The sequence below is a fragment of the Epinephelus lanceolatus genome, chromosome 13 (genome assembly GCF_041903045.1).
Source record: "Epinephelus lanceolatus isolate andai-2023 chromosome 13, ASM4190304v1, whole genome shotgun sequence".
Taxonomy (NCBI): domain Eukaryota; kingdom Metazoa; phylum Chordata; class Actinopteri; order Perciformes; family Serranidae; genus Epinephelus; species Epinephelus lanceolatus.
Genome location: NC_135746.1, coordinates 32101827 through 32125857, shown reverse-complemented (window position 1 = coordinate 32125857; position 24031 = coordinate 32101827). Strand labels below are relative to the sequence as shown.

At 39.9% G+C, this 24031-nt stretch overlaps 1 protein-coding gene across 1 annotated transcript in view; it reads left to right on the top strand.

Annotated features, from left to right (window-relative positions):
* The window catches only part of cfap61 (cilia and flagella associated protein 61), a 67298-nt gene that overhangs the window by 2469 nt on the left and 40798 nt on the right, over window positions 1-24031 (top strand). The window contains exons 5-16 of the mRNA XM_033647814.2: window positions 887-954; window positions 1047-1167; window positions 1634-1763; window positions 3775-3972; window positions 4195-4289; window positions 4929-4968; window positions 5239-5375; window positions 6662-6788; window positions 8543-8620; window positions 11319-11525; window positions 15306-15434; window positions 20515-20642. Of these exons, the coding sequence (XP_033503705.2) occupies window positions 887-954; window positions 1047-1167; window positions 1634-1763; window positions 3775-3972; window positions 4195-4289; window positions 4929-4968; window positions 5239-5375; window positions 6662-6788; window positions 8543-8620; window positions 11319-11525; window positions 15306-15434; window positions 20515-20642 (1458 nt within the window). The remainder of the gene's footprint in view (window positions 1-886; window positions 955-1046; window positions 1168-1633; window positions 1764-3774; window positions 3973-4194; window positions 4290-4928; window positions 4969-5238; window positions 5376-6661; window positions 6789-8542; window positions 8621-11318; window positions 11526-15305; window positions 15435-20514; window positions 20643-24031) is intronic.

Genomic DNA, 24031 nt, shown 5'->3' with positions numbered 1-24031 from the left:
GTGGAGTAAAACTGTCAGGGTTTGCAGTATTGTTATCTAGAATATTTTTTCCTGTAATTCCATAAGACATTGTAAAATCTAGCCTTATTTGCCTCATATTGTTATTGTTATTTTATCATTATGATTATTTATTATAGACAGCTGGGCTGTGTCAGGGTTCAATTCCCAAATGTCATGAATATTAAAAACAGTAGTTTCTCTAAAGTGCTTTGGTTAGAAGCAACCACAGAGTAGATTTGCAAGGGTTAAAGAGATAGTTTGGATCTTTTGAAGTGGGCTTGTATGAGGTACTCATGTAAAGTTAGTGTATTACATACAGTAGATGTCAGTCAGCTGCCCCCAGTTTGGAGAAGCAGGCTGGATACAGACACAGAAGCTAAGCAATGTTCTGCCATGTATTTTAGCCACCCAAATCAATTTATGCGTACATTATATTTAGAATATTTTCACCTCTTTACCTCATTGTTAGAGATTTTCAACGGGCAACTGAGGCCATTATATCTCTCTCTTCAAAACCAGACTTCATTAAGAAAAAAGTGATTTAACATTGCTGAACACAGGAGCTGCTGAAGTGGTCAGCAGATTCCCTTTTGGAACAGGCTGCCTGATGGGAAGGTAAAGCGGTGAAAATACTCTAAATACAGCATACACTGGAACTGATATAGATTTTTTTAGGTGGGACTTTTTAGAGGGTTTTGTTGCTGCCCCTGTCCACAGCAGTGCATTGCTTAGCTTCTGTGTCAGTGCTCCTGCCTCTTCTCCAAACTGGGGGCATGCTGACAGACATATACCGACTATAAGATGAGATAAGCACCCTATCTGAACTATTCCTTTAATGCAATGTCTGCCAAATTACCATTCCCTGTTGCTATGCTTCTTTTGACAGGGCTGTCTTTAATGCCGTCTCAGAGCTTGAGTACATCTGCTTGGTCACCCTAAACGTTGGTGGTTTAGGTGAAGAGCTGCTGCCAATTCATTGTTAAGTTATCAATAATTCAAAAGCTATACTTTGTAGAGACTGAGTCTTGTGATTTCTGTTTGTTCAGAGCCGGCACTGAATGAAATGTTTGAGCCACTGCAGCGTCTAACTGACCCCGGGCCTCAGTGCTTAGCACTCACCTGCCACAGACAAAAGCACTGTCCAAGGCTTCATATCCGCCCAGCCAGGTGATTTCAACTGATTCCTACCCACTAACAGTATCTGCCTGGAAAACAGTGAAACTTATCCAGAGCTCAAATACATAAAGTGCACAAGCATACAAGATTTATGAGATTTACCTTCATCTTTAGCAGAGCCCTTTCAAAAATGAAACAACTGTCAAGTATTGTGCCCACATTTCACTGGAATCACACTGTGAGAATTCAGTGGATGTGGATCTGTTGTCCTCTAACTGGGTAAAATTAAAGCTGCATTAATTGATTTTTTTTTGGCCACTTGGGGGCAGAAGATCTCCCCAACAAAGTGACATAGGTGCTGTAAAACTAAAACTGATCTAAAGGAGGTTAAAAGGTGTTGAGGAGATGCTTACTTGTTCTTAATCATTAGTGGGTTAAGCACTATTATTGTAAAATAAATGATATTGATTGGTGGGAGCTTTAAGGTGTCGGTCTCTCCTCTTTTTGTACATTGTAGGGTTGAAGATCATGATGACATCATGCGCCTTTTTGCAGAACAGACAAAACATCTGTCAGCCGACGAGCCGTACTTCCTGGCAGAGCTCATTGAGGCACAGAACGAGGAAAATCACACCGCTGTTTATGAGGTTTGTTCCACCATTTAGCCCTTTCCTCACTTAAAGGAATACTTTAGCCCCCTGATAACTATTTGTATATCTATTCATCCAGTGTTATGTTGAACCCATGAAGAAACCTTTTTTTCTTGCAGTATAATCTAAGTCTCATTTATCTAGTCATATGCTCAGCACTCTCTGAACAGTAACCCCTTTCTGACAGGGAACTGAACCCGAAGTGAAACTTATGTGTTGCTCTCCTCAAAGCCAGATTTTAAAGGGTTAGGTCAGATTCACCAAGGTCACACAATAACACCATCAAACTACCAGTTGATACAGCGGTAGACCAGCAGCTCCTGTATTTAGCAAGGTACAATTTCTTTTTCTGTCAGTGGAGTCTGGCTTTGAAGGGAGAGCACAGAGTTTTGAAAAGTCAGATGCTTTTAAATTGAGAAACCATTAACCCGTGCTCATCCCTCCTTCTTGTCAGACCTTATGTGAGTTATGTGATTTGTTCCCCAGTCATTTCCGATCCATACTTTATAGCAGCTCACTGATGATGCTTTGACTGATTGTCAGAAACCCTGCTGGGGTTCGTTCCCCCGGGATCTGAGAGGCGACAGATCTTCTCTCCCCTCCCTGCCAGTCGGGCTGACATGTGTTCATGGCGGCATATGGCAGATACGAGCTGATACTTGGCCAAGACATGCTCTCACTGAACATATTGTGTCCAGACATCTGAAGCATTTTGGGCTTTTTGTCTGAATATGTTCAGCACTCAGAGAACAAACAGTCAAACATTGCCCCAGAGGGTTAGGCTGTTCTCTCTGCTGAATGCCATAACCTTTTTGTAAAGCTCCAAACACGTCATCTAAATATTTCTTGGGTTGTTATCTTATCCTGGTAGATGATCTGTTACAGACACAGCATGATTTCAGTCCAAACCCAAACCAGCATGAGAATCAATAGCTGTCTGTAAGCCCAGTTTTAAATAATGAAAATTGTTTTTATTAATGATCACTGTCTAAAACAATATTAGGCTCTAGCTGTTCTGGTGTTTAAGATGGGATCATATAATCTTCATTAGTAGAGGGGTTTTGCTCAGTTGAAAGCAACATTAACAAGATGTCCACAAAGCACTCCGAAAAAAAATGGAAATTTGAGCATCTCAACGCCATGACAATCTAGTAAACTCCACCTGCTGAGGAGGATTATGTGATATGATTGAAAGCTCCAGAACAGCTACTGAACAGACACATAGATTTTACTCACTAAAAACTTGTTTTTGCACTTCACTTCCCAGAAATCACTTGCGAGTCAAACAACCATGGCACCTTCTTTTCTTTGTGAGGGATCTCGCTGCCCATGCCAACTGCTAAGTTCTACTTGTGCTGATTATTCTGAAAGGGCCATCTCTTACTGTGCAGGAGCCACACAGCAAGTGTTTAAAGGGACAGTCCACCCCAAAATCAAAATCATATTTTTCCTCTTACCTGTAGTGCTATTTATCAGAATAGTTTGTTTTGGTGTGAGCTGCTGAGTGTTTGAGATATCAGCTGTAGAGATGTCTGCCATTTCTTTAATATAATGGAACTAGATGGCATTTGGCTCGTGGTGCCAAAAAATCCAGTGTCAGACCAAAAATCATGACCCAGATCTTGTTGTGAGCAGTTTCATGTGGGAACTATTTTCTTTCTACTGAGCTACACCCACCTATGTTATCACTGCGCTGAAGAAAATGTGCATCTACTACTAGCTCACCTAGCACCACTGAGCTAGCTAACGTTACAGCTCAGCCAAGGAGGGTGCTATTAATTTTTGGATCTTACATTGTCACGAGTGCCAGCCTCTTGCCCATGAGTAGATGCCCACTTCCTTCAGTGCTGTGATACATTTTGCGGGTGTAGTTCAGTAGAAAAACAAAAACAAAAAACAAATGTTAAAACTAACTGTTAGAAGGCTGCTGGGATATAGACATATACTTGAGTGAGGGGGAAATATGAATATGACTATATGAAAAAAAATATCTGTGTTTTCTCCACAGAGTGATGGAGTCGTTGTTGGCTTCATCAGTGTCACTTCTAATGTGGATTTGAAACGGCTTCATGGCAGCTTTGAGTTGAGTGAGTTGGACGGTTTGGACAACCTACAGCAGATAAAACACGATGAGCCTCCTGCTCAGACTGACCCAAGAGACAATCAAGAAGAAACTAAACAAACACAGTCCTACGATTCACAGCAGGTAACTTAACTGCACATCTGTGAACTCACTCACTCGTGTTGTTCAGACAAATAAGGTAATTATGAAACTTACAGTCACAAGTTGTGGTAAAGACATGATGGTCATATAAGCATTAAAAAACAACACCGTCTAGCAGAACAGCAGTCATAAACTATATCATTTTTAGAATTAACCATCTACTTTGTGGTATATTTGTTGTTATTGTCGCTTTTATCTCATCAGGAGGAAACACAAACAACTGGCGCAGGACATTTTTCAGAGAAACCCAACGCCGTCTGTATTCAGTTCTTTGTTATTGACAAGAATTATGAGACGAGGTAAGATCAGAATAAGGTCTGGGTGAGGGTATTAACCATACTTAGATAGTCTTGAGACTGAAAAATGTTTTACTGACTTTACATTACATAACAAAGCATATTTTGACATGTAACACAAAAACAAAATATTGCAATATATTGAACAGAATACAATATGATTTTTGGTTTTTACTTGTGTCTACTGAGTTACTAAAGGTTAGCATTCAACAGAATAACAGAGTTAGATTTCTATAATTCACACATATCAAAAGTCAGATACCACACGATTTCCACTTTCATACATATTTGATGGCAGCCGTCCAGAGTAACATCAGTCATATGTTGTGTTAAAGCAGGGAGAGTGACTGTTAGTTGGCTCCTGCTGAGCTCCTCTCGCTGCCGCCTTACCTCCCAGCTGTTACTGAATATGGAGTCGAGTCGCTTCCTGCCGAGAGTGAGCATGTTATTAATGAGAGCTGCGCTTAAAGTGACAGCGTGACAGAGCTGAAGGCGAGAAGTTGAGCTGGAAGCAGCGGGCAGATTGGTTGGCCAGTTGTTCTGCCACAGTGATCACCAGCTTTGGCGAGCTTGGCTTGGATTCTGAAGTTGGCACTCACACATATTTTCACTTAACTTCCTCTTCTTCTTCTTTTCTTCCAGATCAGTGGACATTATTCCATATATATTCAAATGTTTCTCTGTGAGTATCATCTTTTTATGAGTGTGTTTAGAAGCTGCACAAACAGACAATAAATAAGTTAAAGATCAACTAAATAGTCCTGTGTCCCTGGAATGATAATATGTACATATAAGTTTGAAAAGGTAAAGAAATAAGTCCCAAAGCTGGATTCATAGATTTTCAGGAAAGTTTCTAAAGATTACAAATTACCCTTTTTTAATGATATGTTGAACATATCTGCTCAGTGAAGTGTGTGTGTCAGTATTAGTTGTCCTTGTGTCCATCCGTCAGGACCAAGACTTCTGCATCATCACCGTACCAACGCTGTCCCCTGAGTTCCCTTTGCTGCAGAGCTGCCTCAGGGTGCCACCCTGTGCCACCAGCACACTGCCTCATGAACTCTACGTCTTCCACCGCACCGGGCTCAGGTTGGTCATCCTGTTAAAGAAATTAACTTTGTCAGATCATTGATTGGTATGCAGGCCAGGATACCAATATAACAACTTCAATGTCATTATAGCTCAGGGAGGAGGTTGCTTACACATTTGTGGCTCCACCTGTAATGAGAATAACATGTACAAAACCACATTTAAGTCTTTTAGCCTATTGGATCTCTCTTAAATATAAACTAAGCATGCCAACCAGTTATGATTCCTCACGTTTGCTGTAAGACAATGTAGTGCTCAAAGAGTAAAGAGGATGCTTTCCCTGCAAACCTTGTATACATTTTCAGCTATTTTTTAGGATTGGACTTCACAAGGTGAAATTAAGAGGTGCATTTTAATTACAAGTGTATTTAAAACTAAAACTAAAATGATAAAGCACCACTTAAGCTAGCTATTGAGGTACAAGCTGGACAACTCAACACCAGGCTTGTGTAACTGTTGTCTCCCTGACAGGAAAGTTAGACACAGATTGATATTTAATCAATAAGGGAGCCAGAGATGTCACAAGCTGAACCTAATCAATATGTGGGTTGATCAGGGCATATTTTAAAGGATCAGTACAGGCTAAAGTAAAGTTAGTTAAAATCTGATCCTTCTTTTACTGTATTCTACTGTATTTTGTCACCGCAGGTCATCTCAGCCACATCACATCCAGCCTTAGTGTAAGCATTTCGCTCCACATGAGAGTAAAAATCAAGAAAGCATGAATGTGAAAAATTATTTGGTCGCGCTAATGATTGCTGACAATGAGATGGTAAAAATATGAATTTTTGTTCAGTTCTAAAAAGGGCAGTGTAAAACATTTATGCAGACTAGCAGCTGCGCATTTTCAGCTGGTGCTAACCTTCACTTTCACTGGTTAAAAAAAAATAGATTGGAAACATTGGATTTTCTAGATACCCAATAATAAATGACTCAGATCTAGACCAAAGAAACTTGATCCGCACGTCCCTAGAATGAACTTCATGTCTGATTTTAATGAGCCAAAATCCATATGTGTACATAGGTATTTCATGGACCCTCTGCAGTACTGATACAAACCACTAGGCCTCCAGAGGCCCTAGGTTGAGAAACAGTGTTCTATACTAAACCATGCAGAAACTCTCGTGGATTACAGAGACAATGAAATACAGAGTAGAAACTGACAGTCTGCGTGGTGATAATTCTGTTTATTTATTGTAACTATATAAATAAATATATTATCACATTTGATCATTACAGACCAGTGTTCCTCTCAGCTTGTGGTGATGCCATGGTTCTTCTTTCAGGAGTGTGGAGGTGAGGCCGGCTGTGTCTGCAGACCGGCCGGCTGTCTCTGATCTGGTGAAGGGTCTGAGATTGAGCGAGTCCCTGCTGCAGGACCTGGACTGCTTCTGTGAGACCCGCAGAGAACCGGTCAGTCCACACACACTGTTGTCAAAACACCATGAGTCATAGATGCAGTTTGAACTTTAAGGTTAGGGGATTCACAAAAAGAAAATCAAGAGGAAATGTAATGTGTACAACAGAAGCTTTGTTTACATAAATATTAATAACCAGGATACCAGCAGGTGCATTTCCATATCCCCATTTATATGCCCAATAATAGAATACTGCAAGAATTAGATCAAATTTGAACAAACCACAAAATCCAGCACAAAACAAGATACAGATCCCAGCTATTAGTGTCAGGGCTCACGGGGCAGGTTTGGGCAAGAAGAATGTCACATGCAGTTGTCCGATTAGGCATGTGAAAACTAATTGTTATATCTTTCTCTCATGTAACATTATCTGAAAACAAACTGCATACCTTGAACAGGACTGAAGAATAAAATTTGACATACTGAACACTATAGAAGTTAGCTCTGGGGTTGACAATGTCACATAGACCGTTTCATTGGAATTGCATTGGTAGGTAACAGCTTGGGTCCATGTTTACTTCCTGTCAGCTAATGTCATTCACATAAACAGCAAAACAGTACAATAGAACATACAGAAGAAATTATTTCAAATGTTTATGTCAAATTTGAAACAGTCTATACGCCATAACGTTACTGACGTTAAATATCCCTGGAACACTGCGTGCAAGACTATTTCTTTTGATGTTAGCCATCAAGGCATTCTAACAAGGGCTCCAGTGTGATTGCATCTCTTTTGAAACAGCTATTGTTGTTGTACGCTGTCCACTAGCCATCCATGATGCCTTGTGTGAGTCATGTTTAAGTTAGAATAGTCCCACCCGTTTTGTTTGTTAATAAATTATGATTATCAACATCCCTATGTCCCTTCAAGTTGTGTTTTAAAAAAATATACATGAACCAACGCAAACTTCCCCTATGCCGTCAGTCACTCAACACTCTGTTTGTGTAAATGTGTTAACATCATATAGCAGCTAGGATTCTAATGCAACCCTGATTTCCCACAGGGATCAATAATTAAGTCCATACTGTTTTTTTTCCCTGGATGTTTACACAAATTTTCTTGTATTTTTATATGAATATTTTCCTAAAGAGACTAAAGTTCATTAATAGAAAACAGTATTATAAACTATCAGCTGTCTATTAATGAACTACATGTACTTTTAAGTAGTGTTACTGCATTAATGAAAGCAAAATAACCAATTTCACCATAATGTGTAATTAACTACATGAATCTAAACGCAGGAAATAGCATAGTTTCTTTGGTTTTAGAGCCTGTGACTTAATGGTGCCCTCCACCTCTGTGCCAGTCTTTGTTCTCTGTTTGTGATGTAGCAGGCTGCTACTCAGTTGAAAACCAACTGGCCTTTAATATGGTCAGTGTTTGGGAATCATTTTAATCATCATTAACACTAAATATCAAGGTTGAAATTTTAACTAGCTCCCCTTTAACCTTTAAAATGACACGATGATTGTTTTTGGACGATCAAGTGTGACTCGAGCTGTTGATGATTGTCTTGGAATAATGAGGAATATGGCATGTATGCCAGGGAACAGATTGGTGAGAATTCAGTTGAACAGATTTTCCTCTCTGACTGACACCCCAGCTGTCACTGCCACAGCTCCAAAACTGATAATTACTTCTGCAGCCACTTCATATGTATTCATGGCACTGGACTGATACAAGAAGGTGCATATTCAATGCAACACACACATGTACATTTACATATACTTTGTTTTGCTCTCACACAGGATGGTATGGCGCTGCAGGCCTTCGTGGCCCAGGTGCAATGTCAGGTTGTGGGGATAGTGATCATCAGAGACGAGCAGGTAGGTGCAGTTTACGACTCGGTGTCCTCAGATCAATCTGAAAGTTCTGGTTTAGGGTTTATGGTTGTTTTTGGTTCAATTCTGAGTCTGTCTTTAAGAAAGAATAGATGCTGAAATCTATTAAAATCCTTTTCAATACCTAATTGTTAATTCAGTGCACAAGAAAAAAATGTTGTCATGAAATGTATCCGATGGTTTTTAATCATTTAATCTCTCATGTTTACAACATACCTCCTCAAGGGGGTACACAACTAATTTTACAGTTACATTATGCAAATTTTAAGATCAAGGGTTTTTGGAGTTTAATCCATACAAGGGACCAAGAGTCAGCATGTCTCACCCTCTGCTGCATAGATTTTGACTAATCTTTTTTAAATCTGTCTCACCAATCCCCCAACTTCATGGAAATGCAAAACTAAATCACTGGAGTAATAAGAAAAAGTCTTTTAAGTCACTTTAAAAGTAGATAATAACCACATTATTTAAAAGCATCACAAATAATCAGTTTTACTTCAGAAGTAATGATCAACCTGATCAGCTGATTGACAGAAGAATTAATGGAAGGATGTTGATGAAATCATGCTGTTACACACTGAACCAATAACAAATTCCACCAGAATAGCCCTGTTGGTCATTAAAGTCAATTGAAATTTAATTTATTAATCACTTAAAGGTTCAATGTGTAGGATTTAGGGGCATTTGTTGGCAGAAATGGAATATAATATTCCTAACTTTTTTTTTTCATTAGTGTATAACCACCTCAAAATAAGAATCGTAGTGTTTTTGTTACCTTAGAATGAGCCCTTTATATCACACAAAGTCCACCATGTTTCTACAGTAGCCCAGAACAGACAAATAAAACCCTGGCTCTTGATAGGGCCATTTGCAGTTTGCATCAGCTACTGTAGTTCTCCGACAAGCTAGGCACATGGGGCAAATTTCAGTTCTGCAACCTCACCACTAGATGCCTCTAAATCCTACACACTCGACTTTTAAGTTAGTTGTTAGGACAAAATGCCAAACAAGATTTTTGGCTTTTCTCGGTTTTATATAATATTAAATTGACTATGTTTTGTATAAGACTGTTGGCCAGATAAAACAAACACTTTGAAGATGTTACCTTGGGGTCTGGGTAATTGTGATTTTGCATAATATTCTGATATTTTATGGACTATTACCTAATCCATCAAAAATTCTTTAAAGATAAGTTGATGATGAAAATAATTACTAGTTTCAACACTGTTTTCTTCAGGGCTTTATCAAGATTATATCACATGTGCACTGAAAGTTTATGTTGAAGTATTAAAGACAAAAAACTCTTATGGGTCATTCTGCACACATTTCCCTATAATTCAGCTTGACACATCTTTAAAAACTTTAGGATCTTGACCAGAATTAAGGGTAAATTGAAAAAATAAAATAAAGGTTTCAACAATGTCTGTCTGCACATGAGTATGATTGAGGAGCTGTATTTAAAGCCCCTACAAGGAACTTTCAATTTGAGTTGATTTTGGCGACCCTGCGGACAAAAGCGGTAGGGTTTTGCCGGAATGAAGCCTACATTTCCCATGGGCTCTAGCGCATATTGTCGTAAAGACGCTTACCTGGCTCGCGCATGTGTTTGTTTTGGGGATGAATGAAACAACAAGACGGGAAAACTTTGCCCCCGCTCCTATTGGGGGTCCTAGCTCACCTCTGCCGTGCCCCAGCTCCACCTCTCCGGCGTAAGCGCCACTGCCACCGGGGTAAAAGCAGCGGTCGGCTGGTAAGGCTGAAGGCCTGTTTGGTGAGCACTTCCACAGCTTCTTGGACTGAGTATGGAGCGGTGCCTCGCCTCTTTATTTCTCGGCACTCGCTGGACCCTGTCGATGCCTGGCTGGTACCTGTCGTTGGCCCGGATGAGGTGTTCCAGCCCCGTGGCCCCTGCTCTCCTCGTCCCCGCTGGCGCGGGGTGAAACCTGCAGCCTCTGTGTGTGGCTCCCCGGACAGCTAATGCTGTGGACCCGCCGGCTCCTGCCAGGATTGGGCTGGTAAATGCTAGATCGCTAGCGAACAAAACGTTTATCCTGAAGGATTTCCTGACTTCCCGAGGATTGGATTTTCTCTGTGTGACTGAGACGTGGCTGGGTTGAGGAGGAGGAATAGCGACTATTTATAAGAGTCACTAAATGTAAGCAGTTAGGTAAGATGAAGTGTGCCGTCTGACTGCCGTAAATCGCTTCAGAAGGGACCTGCGGCACAGTTTCGTAAAGGTATGGATATACACTATATAGAAATAGCTTATTTTCACACCGATGGTCTCATTTGCTGTTGTAGGTCACGCACAGACATCAGCAGAAACGAGAGACTTTTGCATATCCAGTTAAAAGTTCCTTGTAGTGGCTTTAAATACAGAAAAGTCTGCTGGTAGGGTAAAGTCTTTTCTCTTTTAGTGTACTGTTTTAGTGTAATTTCAATCAAGAAAAAATGTTGAAAAAACTAGGACAGATTGCTATGACAGATCAAAATGTTACTGAAATCTTTTTTTATTCTACAGTCATCAGCAGCTTTTGAATGGTACCAAAAACAGGGCAACTATATTAAACATAAGCAAATAAACATAGAGCAACATCAAATGCAAAAATTTGTCCTCGCAATGAACCTGTCATTGAGTGTATCAACATAAAACTGAATTCATTATTTCATCTGTCTTTGTCAGGACATCGAGTACATTCGTGCCCACTACAACATTGAGAACTTCATATATTTCAGCCATCACCACAACGAGGAGCACGCTCAGATACGCCACTTTGTCCTCATACCCTTCTTCCAGCACTTCACCAAACACTTGTTTAAGGAGGTCCTCCGGCTGGCTCACAAGTCCTGCCTGTTCTACAGAGTCTACCCCTCATACCACAGCCAGGAGGTGAGTGTGCAGGGACCCTCAGGGTTCTCACTGGCCCCTCATCACTGGGCCCCTTCCAGCCTCTGTGCATGTCTGCTCAGATGTACATTGTCATTAGTGTAATGACCCTCAGTTCATACACTGCAAAAAATATTCCCCATGACAAATCATTCAAACTCAAGGCCAGTGCTGAGTTCATTTTATACACTGAATACGGATTGAATAGAAAATAACGCAGACGACTAAGATAATAGAATTTCATTCAGGAAAACTGGATTTGATCATTTCTTTAATGTATCGTAGGAAAACAAATAATTTGACATTTAATTCATGATGATTTAGTGTCTACACATGATACACACTAATGATCAAGACCAATTTCACATCTTCCTCTGTAAAATATGCTCAACAAAATCAGCTTTGAATAGTAGCAAGATGTTTAAAAACAGGTCAAATCTCATTTCTGTCCTTCTGGGTCAAATACTGAAAATCCAATGATGGTAAACCTGTTTTTCAACCTAGACTTTAATATAGTGATGTTTCCCATCATTTATGATAATGAGAGAGAGAGAACCCAAAAGTTTACTTTTTATAAACTCACTATTCTGCTGCAGCTTTTTGCAGTCGACTTGTTACAGCCTTCAAAAACTACTATACATCAAATTTTCTCGAAGAGGAGAGGCAGAGTCAAAAAGTATATTTATAAAAATATATTTGACTCTTTTTTTCTCTTAGTTAAGTCTGCAGAAAACAAGAAGTTGTGCGAAATAGTCAAAGCCTGGTAAAAGCCTGATAGAAGTCTTGCTTTTTGTGTTGCTAAACATTCAAAAAATGTCTTAATCCTAGCTTAAGTTTCTGTACTCTAAAAACAAACTGGTTGTGGTTTTCGAAACCCCTAAACAATTTTCCTTTTAGACTAGAGGCTATAGTACGCATGATCATGGATGATATAAATGTCCTGATAATCCTCTGCTATGACCTTTGATCTTTAACATTTGCATTAAATAATTAGTACATGTGTTCTTTTTTATTACCTGGGTTTTTATTTTGTAGCTTTGACAAAAATGTAATGACCCTGTTGTCAAAGCGCCACCTGCTAGCAGCAGAAAGAAGTGTGGTTTTAGTGGCACTGAGTAATTTGGGAATTATTATAATTCTGGAGTAAACCATGACATAAAACCTTGTTGCTGCTGTTACAGTTTAAGGTTAGTGGCTGCTGTAATAGTTTAAAAGTGGTATTTTGATTGTATTTTGCTGGACAGGCTTCCAATGTCATGTGCCCCAAGTGTGGGAAAACAAAAATATACATGCTCAAACCTGATTGGCTGTTACCCTGCTGCAGTTTGATTGGCTGTTTGCCAAATGCTGTTTGGTTCATATTTGTCAGAAGTTTTTTTTTTTTAAAGACGGTAGCAACTGCGATCACCATTATCGATGAGGACTATCTTTTACAACACACATTGAAAAGCCTTTTTTTTAAAAGAAAAACTTGAATTGAAACACATTGGTGCTCACTAGCCACGAAGTATTGTTATACACCAAACCCCTGGTAAAATATTCAGATTTAACTTGGAGTGATTCTCCGGGGAAAACATGGCTAACTGCCTGATGCCTGTCAGAGAAAATAGGTTTTGGGGTTTTTTTTTTGTTTTTTTTTTTTGCTTCTCTTGTCTTATTTGCATAGACTGTACAAAATAGCCTCAAGTTAGGCATTTGGGTTGTTGCCATCTTGGATTTTTGGAGCCAGAAGTAAAGTAGCATCACCCTTGGTTATGTGTGAATTTAAACCTTTTTGACATCATTTTAACAAATGAGTTATATTTAAAAAAAAAAAAAAAAATCACCCCTTTGCAGTTGTCAAGAATTGGGGAAATTAGCTAAAGAAACCCAAACTTTTTTTAGTGCTAGGCTGCTAGTGCTTGCTTTTGGAACCAGCCTCAAGTGGCCATTTGAGGATTGGAGTTTTTGGCACTTGGGCATTGGGTTCATTTTTCAGCCGTGGGGGTTGCCAGCTGGTTATTCGGAGGGGATGATACCTGGTCAAGAACAGGCTTTAAATATCTCAAACATTTTTCTGAGAGGATTACCAAACATGAAAGCAGCAGGACAATGTGGTAAAATTGGGTAAACATAGCTAACTGACCCAAACTGACAGTGCATAAAAACAGGGAATTGAGCCATTTAACAGCAAATTGAGGAGAATTGAGGTACCATCCACTCTCTTAAACTGTGTGGTGGAAAGTAACTAAATATATTTACTGTACTTGTAGGCTTCATTTTTGAGGTTCTTGTACTTTACTTGAGTATTAACATTTTATCCTACTTTAGCATTTCAGAGGGAAAATATTGCACTTTTTACTCCATTACATTTATTTAATAATTTTAGTTACTTTGCATATTTAGATAAATAATACAAAAAACAAAACTACTACCACTAGTAATAACAATAATAATTTATGATGCATTATTATAGGTTGATACTCAACAGTATGTAACATGATTAAATTACATGGGGCGTCGGTGCCTTAGTGGGTAAAGCAGGCACCCCATGTACAAGGCTGTTGCCACAGCGGCCCGGGTTCGAATCCAGCCTGTGGCCATGTCATCCCCCCCTCTCTCTCCCCCTTTCACATTTACCTGTCCTGTCGATTAAAGGCAAAATGCCCCAAAAAATATCTTTAAAAAAAAAAAAAAAAAAAAAAAGAATGAATCCCACATTTACCAGCTGCAACATTAAAGTGATGAACACAGTAATACATTAGTGATTATAATTTTGAAATGAACAGTTTTGCGTAATGACTACTTTTACTTATGATGCTTTAAATATATTTTATTGTGTTTTATACTAATACTTTTACAACCCTAACATTTTGACTGCGGGACTTTTATTTGTAACAGAGTATTTCTACACTGTGGTATTACTATTTTTACTTAAGTAAAAGATTTGATTGCTTCTTCCTCCACTGGGTAAACTGTTTGGGTTGTCTCAAATTGTAAAATTGTAAAATTATGCAATTTCCTGGTTTGCGTCTGCCCAAAGTAGTTGTCGCCCCACCATTTTTTTTTACCAATGACAACACTACTGATGGGGCGCATTTTAAAGTACCTAAAGTAGCTATGTCATGTATTGGGAAAGTGAAATAAAGAAGAGAACACCATTGTGTAAGATGATGTATTGGTTACCATCGGTTGATGTTGCTTTTAAGCTGTCTGTCAGACTCAAGTAGGTCATTCTTTCTGCCTTTTCCTGTGATACACCAGACTTTAATTTGGACAAATCTACAGCATCTCAGATTTTGCAAACTGTCTTCTGTGGCTGATCAGACAGATGGATTTGATCATGTAAAATGTTTTAAGCAGGTCATTTCTTGCAGAGTGCCGCCCTCAGCAGCCTGCTGTCCCCAGGGTCGGGGCAGCAGGTGCCGACAGTGCTGCCAGCTCCACCTCTCCACACCATAATAAGACATTTCCTCGACATGTAGAGGCCTCCACTTCCTCTGCTAATTACCTTCCACAAACAAGCACCAGATTGGGAGATGATGATGTGCAAATAGAATAATGGCAGAAGATAACCAGAGAATTATCTCTGTGCAGGCGATGGGTGAAGCATCGGGTGATGTTTTTCAGTCGGCTCATGTCAGCTGTGTAAACCTTGCATCATCTAACCTCTACACCTGAGCTCATTATCACTTTGTTGCCTTCCAGTTGCCTCCAGAGCCCCCACACTGACGCTGTTTAACCTCCAAGGGGGTTCTCTCTTTCTGAGCTCACTGACACTGTGCCCTCTTCTTCTGCACCCAGAATTCCTGCGTCCACCATCTGGATTTTGTCCTCAACTGCGCGGTCCCCGTCCGTCCACGACGCCAGATCATCTACCCGCTGGAGGAGCTTGGCATCAATGCCCCTTCCAGGCAGATCACCAAGGACCAGGTGGGCACAGCAGCAGCTGGCTGACAGGGAGGCTGCCTGCCAGGGAATGTAGATTAGCTGAAGGCTGCTGACAGAGGGAACACAGCAGGGTGTTAATGTGACCACAAGACGGTGCTGTTTCAACAGCGAACAGAGTGACACACAATGTGCTTCACTTAAAGGTATGGAGAAGAAAGACCAGTACACCAGGAGATGAAACACAGTACAATGGAATGATCATTTTATATTCTATTACATTTAGTCCTAAAGTGTATCCTCATTTATTAGCTGAGGTGTAAACACTGAAAGTATAACCACTGAAAGGAGATAAAGTGTCAGCTGAATTGAAAACATTACGCACTTAAAGGTTCTGTATGTTGTAATTACAGGTGACATAGGCACAGTGTCGGTAGAAGCGTAGCACCATCTTTCCAGTTCACCTCTGATTAACATCGTTAGCTCTGTCACTATTGTTGCTGTTGTCAAGCACTTTTTATGGAGTTTGCACCATTAGCTGCTAACCGCCAGCTCAGCCATGTGTTCAGAAAACTCCAACACATTCTCATCCCAAGTAGTTATATAACACCACTTTGTCATTGGCCTATGTCTACATATTCCATGTTAGGGATCCTTCTGCATCTGCTGTTTCTGTTCCAGGACGTGCTACCAATGCTAAGATGTCAACAAAAGCACATTGTTAGGTTTAGGCTACAAAACCATGTGGTTAGGTCTAAAAATAAACATTTCTGTTCTGCATTCGAGAAGCAAACACTGGGCTCCTGGTTGAAAGTCCAAGGTTTGTTGGACCCATCCACTACCTCTCCCACCCACTCTATTGAGACTTTCCAGCTCCTTATATTTCATTGTTACTGGCAGCTTTTCAATCTGACGTTGTCCAGAGGCGTATTATACCCTGCGATAGGTGCCGTCCAACCTACCAGCGGTGTATCGCAACAATGTGAAAGGTTATGTCCAGCTGCATTAACATGCTGACGCCATCTGGTTGCATATCATACTTCCATGAAAGGTGGCTTTTGGCATCAGGTGTTTGATGCTGAAATCATTTACAAAGCGATGGTATTTAACAACTTCAGAATGAGAATGAGCATACGCTTCAAATTTTGCACACAGCCCCTTTTATGGACCATTGTTAGGATTTAGAAGGATTTATTGGCAGAAATTGAGCGAACTGATCATAGTTTATTCACAATTCTGTTTTCATTAGTATATAATCACTTGAAATGTATGATTGTTTTGTTTTTGTTAGCTGAGAATGAGCCCTACGCTGCCCTCATATCTACATAGGGAGTTGGTCTTCTTTCACAGGGTCCACCATGTTGCAGCACCATGTTTCTACAGTAGCCCAGAATGAACAAACCAAACACAGGCTTAAGAGAGGGCCTTTGGTGTTTTTACATCAAAGTGGCACCTTGAATTTAGTGGCACAAATACACCAGTTGGAAGACTACTGGCAGGTGAAGGCCAAAATACGTTCCCCTACAGGCTGAGAAAGGGACAGGTCAGTGGAAAGGTATTCACTGATAGGTTGTGTGTGATTAGATAGGTAGTGTCACTTTGAGAGCAGCTTCCTCTTTTTCTTTCTTTTTTTTTTTTTACTGAAGAACCTTAAATGAAACTGACAGGTGAATAATAATAATCCTAGCTCTTCTTTTGTTTAAATCGACCATAAGTCCTATGTTCTGGTCTTAAATCCTCCGAGCCTGGCTGATGTTAATGTGTCTGTGATTTATTTCAATGTTCTGTACTTTAAATATTTACCCCATGTGCAGCAGCGCTCTCTTTATACCCAAGGCATCATTGTGTACACTTACATGTTCATTTCACTCCATCAAACCCAGCCTGCCCCCCTTTCACCTCGGTAACACAGCAGTCATGATTTCCAGGCTACCGTGCAGATAAGAGCTTCGCCTCTGAGCTGTGTTTCTGCCTCCTGATGTCAGCCCCGGGATGATTAATCAAATTTAAAGCACCTGTTCCCTCTCTGTCAATACAGGATCATATTACACAGAGCGGTGGTCATTGTGTTTAGGGAAGGTGAGGCATCTCAAGCCTGATAAGAGCTGCTGCACCTGCTCCACCGCACATGCAGATGAGACGGGAGCTTTGTTCATCTGATTACCTCATCTGGTTAATTCCTGCAGTATTCAGATGGATGCATGTAGGCATTTAATTTGCCTCTTTGCAATAACACATACGGGGTTTTTACATATAAAGTAACACTAATTTTCAATAAATGTCAAAATACAGCATCTATGTGATGCACAGCTTTAAAATGATTGTTTACCTGAGACATTTTGTGACTATTGTTTTTATAAATGTGATTTAATGGATGTCTTTTATAGGAAATAATAACATTTTCCTCCAAATATATCTTTATCACTGCTGGTATCTGTTACCCAATCATGCTCCAGTCCAGTTTTCCACTTACTGCTGCACAGTAATCGAAGCAAATTCAGAACGTTTCATTGTTGCATTTGGAAACAAAATACGTTGCTGAATTCATCCAAAATTGACCAGAATTTTAAGTGAGTTGCTGAATGTTTTCAGTTTAATCTCTTGCTTCAGTTTGTTGCACAAAAAGCAGAATTTTAAGTTCTGGGACTGGATGTTTCAGACCAAATTGCTCTCAAGGAGTCGTAGTTTACTTTTCTCCTTTTATTTTTCAAATGCCACAGACTTGAATGTTCAACTTTCTATCAATAATCTAATACTTTCTAACACAGTTGTTTATCTTTTATACTAATGAATCAACCAGGAGAGTTTCATGTCCTATAAATGAAGGTGACGTATATCTTCACAAACCTGTGCTCCCAAAATATCTCCAACAGAACAACACTAATGCAGCTACTTGGTAAAATGTCCTCCCAAAGTACACTTGACTTTATAAGTTACATTTGACCTGATGTAAACAATGATGAACTGATCAAAAATATTGCAAAGGAATAAAAGTATTTAAATATTTGATATAAAACAGGGACATAGTGTTTTAAAGTAGGCACTAAAGCAAGGTAGTAATTAAAATATAAATTGATAAAAAGTATACCTTAAAAAATGCTATGTTACAACAGGCAGCCATGCACCTCTGCTAATAATCATTAGCAAATGTAATCACAATCATAAATAAAATTCAGAAAATTCCATTATTAAGATTACTACCTGTTCTAGTATTATGTTTTTTTGTGAAAACAGGCCCATTTGTGAGTGCTAATCAATCAATCATCCCTAATGTTAGCTATTGTTGCCAAATTATGTGCAGTTAATTTACCTCACATTCACCCAGCGACTAACAATGTGCACAAGAATCCACACAGGGATTCCAGTGGCCTTGTACAGTTGTACCTGAGAAATGGCAAGTAAAAATCTTGAATCTTGAACAATGGTGCTCATGGGTGTATTCAGCTGACGTTGATGCCTTTGTGACGTTACATTTGCAATACATATGTTGCCTTGAATGTGTAGTTTTGAGTCTGGGCACACTAGACTAGTCACTAGTCAGTATGCTGACTCCATGGCTACGGCTTTGCACTGAAGTACTGAAGTATTAGCTGCTTTTCTTTTATCGCTACAATACAAACTGTTTATAAGATTACCTATTTTTCTGTTTTCCACAGATACATTTATCATATAAAATAAGCACAGGCGCTTTCATTTTCCCACTAGTCAAACCCTGAGCTACAACATCTCTCAGTACGTGACAGATGTCGGGCACACATGCCCTCATGGAAATTATTTGAATATTACACAAAGGTTAATTTCACCCTTGGGTTTCCCCCTTTTTCGCTTGATGCTGTTTTCATCCAACAAGGTGCATTGTGGTGCCAATCTGCCTAATTACAGATGATGAAGGAGCCATTAGCTGCCTCACAGGGTGAGGACCGGAGACACTTGGCGGTGGAGGAATTGGTAAATCAGAACGCGGTGTTCTACTAATTCCTGTGGGAGTCTTTTGTAATTATTGTGGACAAGTGTTTCTTAACTGTCAGGTCACATGTTTGATCCCCGAGTTTCCATCTCATTACAGTGTGAAGCTGCACTTATTGCAATTCTGATATTTTTCTAACTGCAATTATTGGTTTTTGAACATATGAATGATGAGAAAACACCTGATTAATACACAAATAGTTGCAGGCAGTATGAGGAAAGTACACCAAGTACACATATGAATACATTTTTAAAAATGAATCTATTCCAGTATGAGGGGTTAATAATGATAAAAGCAACAGTTACTAGGTTTATTTCATTGAACAAAGGTCAGAGTGTTATCATCCTATGTTTTTTTTTTTCTTTTTTTCTGTCAGCTCAACTTGTAGTCTCATTTTGGACTGACAAAAGAGATAATTTGTGGTTGAATACAATTTTTGGGCGCATCTTATCTCATCTCATCTCTCTCTCCTCATTTCCTATCATTTCTCTACTCTCTGTCTAATAAAGGATTGTCTTTATCAAACACAATTTACAATAAAAGTAATTAATTTTCGGTTGTATAAAAATGCCAAATTCACTGTAGAACAAAATTTTGATAACAAAGGGGTACTTCAGACATTTAAAGATGCAGAACTCTTCCCTCTCTTGACTTGAGTGCTTCAGATGATAAATTACAGGTATTTAATACCCTTTTAGTCAGTTGAATTCTGTTGTGAAATGTCTGCACATCAAAGTGTATCTACTTAAATTTATCTAATATTCAGTGGTCTTAAGTAAACCTGAATTTGCTGAGCATCTATAAAAGGATGATTGTTGATATTTAATAAGACAGAGATTTTAGAAATGTAAGATGTGCCCAAAACTTTGCTTAAATGTTACAAATACTAGAAAGTTTTTTGCCTGAGAGCCATACTGTCTGTTCAGTAGGCAGATTAAGTGCCTTGATAAAAAGCCAGTTCCTACTTTATCCTGTGATATTAAAATGGGTAAAAATTGGGTTCATTATTATGTAATGCTTTTAGTGGGTTAACATGCATTTGGAAGATCATTTGATTTTCAGAAAATGGCACCAGTCATTTTGGGAGTGACAAATGTCCTCCAGATTATTTTCACTCTGAATCTGACTGTCTGTCTTCTCTCTCTGTTTTTCTCTCAGGCACCGTTTGCTCTCAGCCTCATCAGCAGAAAGTTAACCATGGAGCCAAAGGTCACCATTAACGCCAGGATTGTGGTGGTGGGGGCATCAGACACAGGTTTATCTTTCCTCGAGGTGCTTTGCTTCTGGTGAGTCTCACTCCGAACATGATCATCTTCTACCAGATATGCTATAGACTCTGTGTATACCGGCCTTTTCTGAACTAGTGACAAATAACGTCACAGTTCTTCCTCTGTAAGCAAGACCAGATTAACCTTTTAAGGGACCCTGGGGCAAAAATTTGCTGTCACTCCCCCATTAACCCCCTCCTCCCATACACACACACACACACACACACACACACACACACACACACACACACACACACGGCACCATCTGTGCATTGTGTATGTACCCTGTCATCTCCAAGTTCCCATCAAGAACAGTGCACACAGCCGTCTGTGCATGGAAGTTTAATTATTTGCCCCAAAACTCCATACCAACCAGTACCAACCCCACATACACCGACCTGCTGCCCCAAATACTCACTAAAGCATCACATGTGAATTAATCCACCGATAAAAATAGTCCCCAACAAATGCACCATTTTGTCCTGTTTGTTTAATAAAAACTCCAGTGACCATCTGTTTTAGGAAATTACTGAGGGTAATGAATAATATACTGGGACCTTTGTTATTTTTAAAGATATATGCCTTCAGTGGGAACCAGTGGGCTTTTGGCCAAGAGCCACAGGCAGGGTAGAGAAGTCAGATGTTGTTGGTTTGGACCTTATCATGGGATTTGTGTACAGGAAAAATATAACACCAGTGACATCAGCTTTATCATTTATTTAGGAATAAACACCATGTGAGCACAACATAAACTAAGACAAAAAATGTCTTAAAACGAGATGTTGACTGAGAACCCTCTGTAAGAGATACAATTATTGAAAAATATAAACTTCAGTTTATCTGTATACTGCAGAGCATTTGAGCTGAGTTGAGTGCTGAGATTTTCTACTTCTTGCTCATGAAGCTGTTTGTCCTCTCTGCTCCCCGGCTCAAAGCCGATCCAGGACACCCCGCTCAATATTGCTCAGTGTTCAACTCAGATTTCATCCCGCTCCACCGTTCCACTCAAATCGCTCACCAGCTTGTTCCGTTTCCTTTTGAAAATACTTTGTAAACCTCTGTGTTGAGCTTGCAGCAACCAACCTTTGACAGAAAATAGTGTGTGAACACAACACACAGACGCATTCTGTATTGGGCATGCTTTGAACTGGTGTGAGTTGTACCAGAGCAAAGTGGGATGAAGAGGGAGATAAGGCTACTAAACAATGTTGGGGTTTTTTTAAAAAAAAGAAAAAAAAAAGCTTTGCACTTCATCCAAAATCCTTCCCCTTGCTCTACCCACTCGCTCCTGCTTCTCTCCACTTAATTGCTCTGGTTTATTGTACCCCTAATATTCATCATAGTAAATGTAACTGTTAGGAATTATTGTATGCTTCAACCTGCACTAGAAACAAATAAGGGCCAGGTACCAAATTAAAACTTGTGCCCAACCAGAACCTTTTTTTAAGGGTTGTTCCATGTCAGATTTTTAATTTAAATGTTGTTCAAACTTTATGCATATGCTATGTGAGACCAAAAATAAACTCTGTAAGATATTTCTGAATTTACAGAAGTGCATATTTTTTTTGCCCCTGGAAATGTTGTCATTTTCAAAGCCTAAAAAATAGCTTTGGTTGGAAGCCATTTTTAGGGTTCAATATCTTCAGACATGTAACTCCTAAAGCCATGAAATTTGGTATGGGCACAGTCAAAACAGTGTGCAACAGATCCAGATGATTGAAAGACACAAGCTGGCTCTTAAAAATGGAAAGAGGTGCAAAATGGGTGTTTGGGGATCCCAGGCACATATGGACATTTCCATACTCCCTGCTAAAAATACAGTATTTGATTGTTTTACAAAATTTAGAGACTCTAACATAAACAGCATCCAAAATATGGCAAGAATGACAAGTCAAGGTTGCAATTTGTTGCCTATTTGAGATGCCAAAAAAGGGGATATGGACTCATTCCCATAACCAACTACTCACTCACAATAACCCACAATAAACTTAAATTAAACATTTTTTAGCAGGAAGTATGGGAATATCCATATGTTTTGACTTCCTGGAGCCCCAAACCACCCATTTTGCATTTTTTTACATATTCAAGGGCCACTTTTGAAAAATGTGACATCTGCTTGTGCCTTTCAATCATTTTTATCTGTCGTACACTGTTTTGTCTGTGCCCCCTACCAAATTTCATATTTAGTTTAAGGAGGCAAAAATGACAATATTACCAGAGGCAAAAAGCTATGTTATTCTCAAAATTTTGCCAAAATATTTCACAGATTTTATTTTTTGGTGTCAAATAGCAGGTTTGACCAAAATATAAAATGTGAAAAAAAAAAAAAAATCTCCATCTGGTTTGACACAGATTGATCTGTGAGCAGATGAAGCACTGTCTGAGTCTGGATCTGTCAGTTCCTGTTTGTCTAATGTAGACAGGTAACAGAAGGATAATCAATTTTATCTCCAAGTGCCATTGAACACACACGAGTATGACATGCAGGAGGTATAAGAGACAGCTGGCAGCTGTTCAAATGAAAAGTATTTATATGATTATGTTTGTCACAGATTCTCATGTGTCTGTAGAGAAATACTCTAGTGTGCCCAGAAAACCTGAACCCGAGGAGGGCAGTCGCTCAGTGAAGCTTCTCTTTCATTTCTTTATCGTCTTTTATTTCAGGAATCCAATCTCTGGAAATGTCACTTGACTCCGGGTCGGACGTCTTACATGTTTGCCTTCGTCCTCGCTTTGTGAGATTAACCACTTCGGCAGATAATAAGAAGCGCAGGGCTGCTGATTCAGAACCAGGCGATAGCTGCCAAGCAACCAGGGTCGTTGTTTTGTGTGAGTGAGATCTCGTAGCTCTCAGAGCTGGCAAGGCTGGCACGCCGGTGATGCCGGGGCGGGCACACGCAGCTGTCTGAGGCCTGGCATTCAGCAGGGCCAGCGCTGGCCCCCTTTAATTAGCCACTCCACTGTTCCCCCCCTGTCAGGGATCTGCTGCAGCGATCTGTGTTTGCTGTCACTAATGAGTTGACTAATGAGGCAGTTAGTGTCCGCTGAACTAATGGTGAGGCAGCGACGCATTGAGGGGGTGAATGATGGGTCAGTTTCGGACTGCTGGGGCCCCCCTTATCAGCCCTGCCCAAACGTCCATCCCCCCTTCGCCCCCCCACCCCGACACAGCTTTCCATGTGCTCATTGAATGCAGCACCAGCACCACCCCCCCAACTTCATTACTGGCTGGGACGGGGTCAGACAGATAAAGAGCTCTGCGACGGCCCGGCCCTCTGCTCACTGCGGTCAGGCTGCAGGGTTACCACGGCCGTCTGTCACCGGCTGATAACAGAGCAAATCCAGAGCTTCTGATTCACTCACATCCAGACACCAATAATGGGCCTTAATGCCTCAGTGCTGTGGCA